Here is a 10644-nt window from a genome sequence, read left to right on the forward strand (position 1 = left end):
AACATTTAAAGCTCAGCTTTGCTTCTCTTCTCTCTTGTTTATTTTATCCCAGCAGTATTTTTCCACCCGTGCCGAATGTTTTGTGTCTTGCGGGCGGCTGATCAACGGCGGTAAACACGTCTGTCTCTCTCCCAACGGTTATACAGCACAAAACATGCACATTTCCAAAGAACCATGAGTCCACAGTCACAACTGGACTGGACCGGATCATTTCCCCATGGTTTCCTTATTCTGCCAAAACATGGAAAATCTCTGGCACGCGAGTCGTTCTGGACGTCTCTGCTTCAGACAAACTGATGATGATGCCAAGTGGATTTTATGTGCACTCCTTTCTTCACATTTTCATTTCATTGAGAACAACGAGCCATAAGAACAGTTATATGAATTTTCTCTTTACAGAGATATTATAAATACCATTTTTATTCTGTTACCCCATTGACTTCCATTATATGAAAACAAAACACGAGACATTTCTCAAAATATTTTCTTTTAATGTGGGAGGGCTTTGTATATATAAATATATACACACATATATTTCTTTGTATGTCTTCACTCTGTAACAATAAAAGGTTGATCGCAAAATCTTATTTTGAGGTCCACTGAAGAAAGTGTCACATACAGATTTACAAACACATTAAAGTGAATATTGACTCTTTTGGGCTAAACTATCCCTTTAATACGTACTATTTTAATTGACCAGTCCCATCAACAATTGTCTTTAAAAGCAAGTGAGCTTTGATTCTTGAGTTCAGTTTTTAAAGGTAAAAAAATCTCTCTTCTGTGTCTCAGACCGATATGAAACTGTGAGAGGAATGTGCCTAAAATCTCACAACATCACTGCCAACCTTCACACCAGACGGCAACAACACCAATGATTCTAACACAAATGAACACATTTGTCTTATTTTAATCCTTAAACATCAAATCACTACTGTCTTTACTTCAACACGCCTGGCACCTTGATTGACTTATCATGTAAACACGCTATCATGCGCACACACGCATAACATCCGCGTGCCAGATAGATACTGTACTATCAGCATCCACCTAAACTCTGACCGTACATCACTCTTCCAAGAATGAAATAACTCATTTATCACAAACCATCACGATATGCACATGTGCTATATTTCGATATTTGGATAAATTGCCCCTATATAGACACATTTCACATAAAAGCAATCCCATAATGCACTTCAGCACCTGAAAGATGTGTTAAATGAGTCAGGCCTCACACCAGAAAGCGCCCCCATGTGTTATCGTGCAGGTAAACTGGTGGAGTTCTGCTGGCGATGTTAAAATAAACACACTTATTGTGTCACTATGAGTTACGACCAGAACCCAAATCTGTCCGAATAACACAAACGTGTGAAGAATAAAGGCGTTCAGTCCTGTGACGGTGACTGTGATAGCGGCTCTATGTGGGGTCACTCGCTTTGTTGAGCCCGGGCAGGGCGTTAAAGCCTAAATCAACATCGAGAAACCAGCGGGGTGCTGCTCCCCCATGACTCAACACTGTTTATCACAACACTGAACCACTGATCTCAGGTCAGCACTCACATCTGAGGCTCTCCGCATGTTGTGGGACGGTTCTTGTATAGCGGAATCACATTGGCTCATGTAAAGCCTTATCATCACTGACCCCGCCCCTCATTATCTGTTTACACACAGTACCTCATAGCCGTGAACATTCATCTCCATATACACATTCATTAAGAGAGAGATCAACAAAAAACACTTTATTTCTCAAATATACCAGTTTAACAAAACACAATAAAAAAGGATTTTCATTATGAGCCATGCGTTCTTTACCATTTAAATTCCCTTATGTTGTGTGCATTGGATCTTATTCCTGTACACTATGCCCGTATACACCCTTATATTCCATTTCTTTTTATGTATTCTACTCTGGATATTATACACTTTCACATATGAGATGAGTCAGTGACTTAAATATACTGGAATACACTACATTACACACCATACATTACATACTTTCAAAAAGAGATCAGCTATATGTGTACACCAGTGTGCAATACCACATCGACATCACAAAACGCTACATGTTGAAACTTAAGGATAATAATATTCTACAAGACTTTTGCTCAGATTTCACATTTACATTTAGCAAAAGACACTTACAGATGAGATAAACAATGGAAGCGATTGACTCAACATAAGGACAAACAAAAGTGCAGAAAGTGATCTCAAAGCCCAGCACAGTACACAGAGATACACACAGATACACACAGATACACAGAGATGCTCAGAGATGCACACAGATGCTCAGAGATGCACAGAGATGCACAGAGATGCACAGAGATGCACAGAGATACACAGAGATACACAGAGATACACAGAGATACACACAGATACACACAGATGCACAGAGATACACAGAGATACACAGAGATACACACAGATACACACAGATACTCAGAGATACACACAGATGCACACAGATGCACAGAGATGCTCAGAGATGCACAGAGATGCACACAGATGCACACAGATGCACACAGATACACACAGATACACAGAGATACACACAGATACACAGAGATACACACAGATACACAGAGATACACACAGATACACAGAGATACACAGAGATACACACAGATGCACACAGATGCTCAGAGATACACACAGATACACACAGATACACACAGATACACACAGATACACAGAGATACACAGAGATACACAGAGATACACACAGATACACAGAGATACACAGAGATACTCAGAGATACACAGAGATACACAGAGATACACAGAGATACACAGAGATACACAGAGATACACACAGATACACACAGATACACACAGATACTCAGGCTTTAAAGAGAAGAGTCTGTGCCAGTCTGCACATTCATGTGTTTCTATCTGAACCTTTATCTGCAAGTGTATGATGTAGTTTAAACAAATCTGCTGTGTAGTGTATAAGAGCCATAAGACATGAGATGATGAATATTAAAGGTAAACTCACCCTGTGCCTTCAGCGCACCGCACACACAGATCAACATGATCACACACAGAGCCATTATCACAACACTCACTTCTATAGCTCACGAGAGTTAAACACAGCCGCAGTAACACTGGTCCGTGTTAAAATGAGCGCGTCTCGGAGCTGCGCGTTCAGTGCGTCAGCCGCGCGCTCGGGTGGGCGGGGCCGTTCGCGAGGTTGTTTGGTGTAACTTTACAAGAGCTCGTGCCGACGATTCTTCAAGGTTGGTTTGAAACCAAATAAAACTAGATTCAACGACATCACTCTAAATGAATCAAAATGACAAAGTTCACTCTCACAAAAACCGACAGCAGTTGCCAGGGTGTCGATAATCGGTTGCCAAGGTGTTGTATTTCATCAGCACGTTGTTATGGCGTTGCTATTGGCGACCGGAAGTGACGTGTACCCCTTTAATTCTGTATGCAACAAAACGATAATGGTAATAAAAATTAACTTTAGTTTTAATTGAGAAGTCAAGTAGAGATGATTATATTTATATTCGGCCTGCTTCAGTTATGTTTACACTAGTAAGAACAGGATCTCTGATCTCTCATTATTGTCTTGGCTGGAGACGAGTTTGATTAAAGAGACGGATGAAAATGAAATGAGATCTCTAAGTTATGTGCCCACTGAGGGTTTGGTTTCCTTCGTGGTTGAAGATCATTCCATCTGCAGTCATTGAAATCTTTCGGCAAACTGTTGGTTAGACATTTTATTCTGTGAAATGTGAAGAATGTGCGCTGTCTGTGTTTTAACATCACTCACGGAGACCATTGAGACATAATTCAGACTGTTGAAACTGATTGATTTTATTCGCTCTTTCCAGACGACTCTGTGGTCAACCGATGGTTTCTCCAAACCTAGACACGGACGGGAGCACACGACATCAGTGATCGTTGAGAAACACTTTATGAGGCATCACGTTTACTTTTTAACTTTGTTTATCTTTATGAAAGAAATTGACAGGTCTTGTGACTCAAACTTCTATTTGGATGATATCCCTGACAACACTGTTGTAGGCTTTGGGACAATTTGTCAATTATTATGAATTGGATCAAATGTGATTGAATGAACAGTTGCACATCAAAATGCGTAGAGTTGCTCTGTTGCCTAGCAACCATAAACATCCTTCTGTTACTAAGGTTAGTTCACACAGTCCTATCAAATGCCAACAAACATCAACATTCAAAGTTTGCAGATGTATTTAGAAGGACTGAGCTGATCTCATGAAGACAAAAAGTGAGTTTCATCGTGTTACAAAACACCAAACTTCAATTTAATTCTATTAGCTTGAGCAAATGTTTTTTAGCTATAGCTTATGTACTAGTGTACTTGTTTGAGCTCTTCTTGGAAGTAAATGGGCCGACTTTTAGAGTGTACTTTTAGTGTAGTAAACTTTAAGTACAAGTTTACCGCTGTGTGTTTCTGAGAAGTACATCAAAAGTTTGGAAGTATATTTAGTTTAGAAGTATATTAAAAGCATATGAATAAACTGTTTTCTTGGAAGGGTTTGTTATGAGGTGGCAGATGTCATTATTTTATAGAGAAGTAGATGTTCTGAGATTTCACATACTGTGATCTATGCAGGACCGTCGCTTATACTCACGGACTTTAGGATACACTCACATTTTATAGTCGATGGGCCAGTGAGCACACACGCACACACACACACACGCACACACACGCACACACACACACACACACACACACACACACACACACACACACACACGCACACACACGCACGCACGCACGCACGCACACACACACACACACGCACACACACGCACACGTGTCTCACACAAATCTAATTTCCTGAAATTAGCAAGCATGAGTAAAATAATTGCCAGACGACATAATAAACAGTTTGGAGTCTGGAGCTTCAATCAGTGACTCCCTCTGGGCAGAGCCGTCAATAATCAAAGCCACATGCTCACAGCTGGAGAAACACACGCACACACACACACACACACGCACCCACGCACACACTCACACACACACACACACACACACACACTGTTACCACAAATAACAGAAATAAATTGAATTCATTATGGATGAATGTAACTACTAGATTTTTGCATAATCTGTGATGCTCTGTGTTGCTCTGCGGATCTTAAAGGGACAGTCCACCCAAAAATAAAGTTCCTGTTATCATTTATTCTCTCTTGTGTTGTAGGAAACCTGTACAAGTCTTTTTTCAGTGAAACACAAAAGAAGATATTTTGAGAAATGTGGTGTTGTGTTCATATAATGGAAGTCAATGGGGTTAGTTTTTAAAAAGTGGAGTATGAATAAATGATGATAGAATTTTCACTCTCTGTCTTTTCCAGATGGTTGCAGAGGCACATCTTACTTTCAGCGTAATTCTGTTTCTTTGTTTTATTTTTGCCATTTCCAGGTGACCTCTTGGAAACATAAAAGCAACGTTTGATTTGAGAAATCATTCATGTCCTGTGTGATGTTTAATTTACTGTGTGTTGTATTGTTTTTTATCTTGTGAATTTACATTTATTGAATGAAGTACGCACGCGTTACGTTTCGGTTCATCAGACCAGAATATGAACACATTTGTGTCATTTTGCACTGTTGGGCTTCTGAAGACACACTAAAGCTCAGACCAGACTCTTGGTCCGTTTAACTCCAGAGACATCTTAAGACCGGTTTATGTTCACGGCTCAGACACGGCGAGCTCACAAGCCTTTGCTATCTTCATCTCTCTCTCTCTCAAGAGTTTAACGAGAACCAGCGGCCAGCCAAACTGAGACGTTGAGAAGGAAATTACCACAGCAGAGGTCATCCTAAATGACTGTAATCTCGCCGGGGGCTCCAACACTCTTTTGAACTCCGAATGGGTCCGTCCTGTCTTATCTGTGTCACACAGCGGTGGGCCGCAATCACCGGCAGACCCCCTCAGCTTTTAAAGGGGCACAGAACCCAGGTTTGATGTGTTTTTATGTGAAAGAGATGGTTCTGTCTTTGAGAAGTTACGTAACTATTCACAATTACAATTAATCTAAAGTAGTGGTCATGATGCATGTTTTCTAAAAAATTCATTCAACAAAATGCACAATTTTAAAACAGAAGGATAAATGCAATGCATTCATTTCATCTGATCTATTCATCACTAATGCATATGTTTGATTTTAAATGAGAAGTCTGAAATATAACAATAGATATCTTGAAAATGACTTTAAATGACGTTCATTCACATAGGACCACACACTTTTAATGTGATGTTAAATTGTCTCTCTGTAATGCAGATTAATGATGTCATGGATTACACATGTTTATGTTCTACACTGTAAACAGATGGAAGTAGATGCATCATTGTGATATCTATCATTTTTATAGCATCTGTCTTGAGAACGGCAGAGTTTTAAACTCTTTCTTCATGAATTTTATAAGTGTGATTTGTGTGAAGTGTCTGATGTCATCCATTAGCGTCTGGTTTGTGTACATGAACGTGCACTCCACGTCTCTTAGTCTTGGCATCGTGCTTGTTTGCAGGGAAAGGAACTCGAAAGGAAGTTATTTTTTTGTATTAAACAATTCAGAGATGATAATAAAGAAATACAACTTTGCGTACGCTACATAAAATATACAAAAATACATCCAGTTTCATCTGAACATATAGAAGAGAAGATAAAGAAGAAAAAGATCAATTAAAATAAAAAGCAAAAAAGCAAAAAACAAGTATTACAGTTTTTTACGATTGCTAAACGACAGTAAGCACAACTGTAGTCACATGTGCAAAACTCTAACTACAGTCTGCACTACCAACAGTCACCTGAGCTAAACTCTTCACATCACCTGCAAAACTCATTCAAAGCAACACAACTCTTAACACACGGCTCAAAACAGGCTCAGTGCATCCAAACACAATGCACAACCCTCACTGAGATAACACACACTGTCACTCACAACACACTGAGAGGAAAAACACAAGCATCAAACACCAATACAGAAAATACAAACTTTCATCTTTACAGTTTCAACTATTTCAGTGACTTCATACAAAGTCATATTTCTCCTCTTCCTCTTGTTGGGGCCGGCTTTTGGGTCCTGTTGTAAAAATATATTTTACAGTCAAACTTACTGTAATATATATCTGTGTAAATATTCTATACTGTAATTGCAATACAAAATAAATTCCTGTAATGTTTTCATTTACTGTAAGGATGTAAATCTCAGCTGTTTGTATGATGGAAAATCCGACTTACAGATGCCACTGTGGATCTTTGCAGATTGTGTTGCACCCTCAACCCTTCCTCTCTCAATGAGAGACCATGATACACCACAGGGTCTATAAGTGAAGCCCTTATTTCATCTGAAATAACAGCTATGTGTCTTCTATGTCTTCCTCCACGCATCCGCCCTCTCCCTGCCACCCTTCTCCCACCACAAACCCGTCTTCCTCGTTCCATTTCCAAAATTAGTCTTTCTCAGCTCTACCTTATATTTATATATATATATATATATATATATATATATACACACAGTATATATATATGTGTGTGTGTGTTCACTAAAAACTCAAAGTGTTTTAAAGTGTTTGAAAGGCACAAGGCTGAAATCTATTGTTTTGAATGTGTGGTTCACAGTTTTGACAGCAGTGTTTTAGCATTTGAACAAAGTGCTGTAAATCCACAGTGTTGTGTAGGTTGTGGTTAAAGTCGTGGGATAAGTGTGTAGAGTTTAGAAAACTGTGTCCAAGCAATGAAAACCGAACTAGAGTTTGGTCCACATGAACTGCTGCTGTGCAGACTGTAGTTAGAGTTTTGCACATGTGACTCCAGTTGTGCTCGCTGTCGTTTAGCAATCGAAAAAAACTGTAATCAGAGTACATGAAAGATCTCTTCAAAAAAGAAATACATGAATTACTCTCAGTGATTTGATGAAATGCACTACTTCACACAAGAAGTCTATAAAAGTAGGTGTTTTCTTAAGAAACCTTTGTTTGTGAAAATAGAAAGTTACCAGAAGATTCCAAAGATTTGTTTAGGTTTTCAAAAACACAAATAAAACCCTTAATGTGTCAATAACAGTCCATATGAACTTTAGAAAAACAATAGAAACTCAGCTCTTTCCAGAAAAGTGATGAAACATCACATGACAAAGATAAATGACAAATATCTTCACTTTCTTTTTTACAGAAGGTGAATATATCAGCTACTTCACAGAATTTCGACACAAAAGCATTGCAAGGATATATATTATGCTTTCACAGTATTTATATGGTAATAACCATGTTTTCCTCCATTGAATGTTATGAAGATGTCAGGTTAGTGATGTAGAGATGAAAAACATGACATCACAGATGATGACCGCTGAATTCTGGGTAATCTCACTGTGTCCAGACAGTCTGGTCGGTTTACAGTTGCTTTGTGGCTCCCACTGGTGGACAGGTTTGGAACGACATGACGTTGAATAAACGATGGAAGGATTCTATCCGGTCAATATCTTTAATATGTCATTTTGTTTCTCAAGTAAATGCATGTTCATTTATGAATGAGATGTTTGTACTGGAAATATTTGTGATTTTCTTAGCTCATTAAATGTCGACCTGTACTCGCACCAAGCTGTTTACCGGAGTTATATTAATGACTGAATAGTCGTTTTTGGAGCTTGATGGTGTTTTTCTGTTGCGCTCATTAAATGTAAACTCTAGAAACATTGTGTTTTCAACCACAAGACCACTGTGATGGCAGGCCAGACACCAGACCGCGAGCCAGAAGAACTGTGAGGACAATTGAATACAGCAGACGTCACAGACTCCACACGTGACCAGCTGGATTTACACTCATGTGATTTTGTAAATATTAGATGTATATTCTCTTTCTCTCTGTCTGGTGGCTGTTGGCTCTATTTGGGATGAACTCATCTGATCTGGGGTTTGGTGGGATTGTAATCTGTGATGTAACCCCCCTCTGAGAGGACTGATGTGGGACGAGGTTAGATCACAAGACCAGATTTATTATTCCGCCGATGAAAATCTCTATAATATCATTATTATTAATCCCAGTGTAGCGTCTGGTCGGACCAAAGGCCAACACATGGGATCATAAAATGTAAATGCCCGAGCTATCACCTATCTGGACTGACCAGGGGACATTCCGACACTCTCCCTGAGCTTCAAAGGCATTTTCGGGGGGGGTTCCGAATGCGTCCTAAGGTGACAAAAGCCATGTGGCACCAGGAACAGAGAGAGATTCAAAGTGTTGGACTTTTCATTCAGTCCTGCTTGTTCAAAAATTTGAGGTATTGAAGAGACAATTTTTCACAAAAATAAGTGAAGTTTATTAAAGCAATAAGAAAGGTCATTGAAGACCATGGGGTTAGGGTGCGCCGGCAGAAGGGCGTGATCGCGACGCGCCTGTTGCCGGTGTGCCACGCACTCCAAGGAACTCTGCTCTGTAGCCAGTGCTGTAGCGGTCTCATGTGCATCAACCCGAGGGGGACCACCCCCGCCGAGGACGCCATGTGTCCCAGGAGCCTCTGAAAAAGTTTCAGCGGGACCGCTGGCTGCTGCCTGAAGTTCCTCAGGCAGGTCAGCACTGACTGGGCACGCTCGGAAGAAAGACGTGCAGTCATGGAGACAGAGTCGAGTTCCATACCGAGGAAGAGGATGCTCTGCCCAGGGGAGAGCTTGCTCTTCTCTCGGTTGACCTGTAACCCCAAATGGTCTAGGTGCCGGAGCACCAGGTCCCTGTGTGTACACAACAGATCTCGCGAGTGCGCCAAGATGAGCTAGTCGTCGAGATAGTTGAGTATGCGCACCCCCTGCTCCCTGAGGGGAGTGAGGGCGGCCTCCACGACCTTCATAAAGACTCGAGGAGACAGGGACAGACCAAATGGGAGGACGCGGTACTGATATGCCTGTCCCTCGAAAGCGAACCGTAGGAACGGCCGGTGACGAGGGAGGATGGACACATGGAAGTACGCGTCCTTCAGGTCGATCGCCATGAACCAATCCTGACGCCTGACGGACGTCAGAATGCGCTTCTGCGTTAGCATCCTGAACGGCAGCTTGTGTAGGTGCTTGTTCAGGGTACGCAGGTCCAAGATGGGGCGCAGCCCGCCACTTTTCTTGGAGACAATGAAATACGGGCTGTAAAACCCGGAGTACATCTCGGCCAGAGGGACGAGCTCGATCGCCCCCTTCGCCAGAAGGGTAGCGACCTCGGCCCGAAGAACGGGAGCATCTACCCCTCCCACTGAGGTGAAGAGGACGCCCCGAAACTTGGGTGGGCGCTTGGCGAACTGAATCGCATAGCCGAGACGGATCGTTCGCTCTAGCCACCGTGCTGGTCTGGGAAGAGCCAACCAGGCTCCCAGGTACCGAGACAGGGGGACCAGAGCTTCGATCTGAGTCATTGCCCCCGTGGGGGGTGGTTCGATGGCTGGCAGTACGGCTCCCTCGACGCGGGGGGGACCCCGGGGAGGAGAGCGGCTCTGCCGAGGTGCCTGTCGGGCGATATCGCGGCAAACCGCACCGTCTGACTGAGGGTGCTGGTGGCCACTGAGAGTATACCCAACCGTGTGTCTCGCCGAAACACAACGTGGGGTTGCCGAGCACCGTCCTGCGGAGGGTGAGAGCGGCTGTGAAAGAGACCCAGGGAGAGAGAAAGCTC

General features: G+C 41.9%; 1 protein-coding gene across 6 annotated transcripts in view; it reads right to left on the reverse strand.

Moving 5' to 3' along the window:
* Window positions 1-3394, reverse strand: part of fbln1 (fibulin 1) — a 33808-nt gene extending 30414 nt beyond the window's left edge. For 2 of the 6 annotated variants that reach the window (XR_013786295.1, XM_079450589.1), the window contains exon 1: window positions 2993-3118. Coding sequence is in view for 4 of the 6 variants with exons in the window: in XM_079450589.1 (XP_079306715.1) it covers window positions 2993-3047 (55 nt within the window). In the remaining 2 variants the exon portion in view is untranslated. Of the gene's footprint in view, window positions 1-2992 lie in introns of all 6 variants that reach the window. The other 4 variants (XR_013786294.1, XM_079450587.1, XM_079450588.1 and 1 more) reach the window with 4 other exon arrangements.
* Window positions 3395-10644: the final 7250 nt, after the last annotated feature.

This window comes from Barbatula barbatula (assembly GCF_947034865.1).
Source record: "Barbatula barbatula genome assembly, chromosome: 25".
NCBI lineage: Eukaryota > Metazoa > Chordata > Actinopteri > Cypriniformes > Nemacheilidae > Barbatula > Barbatula barbatula.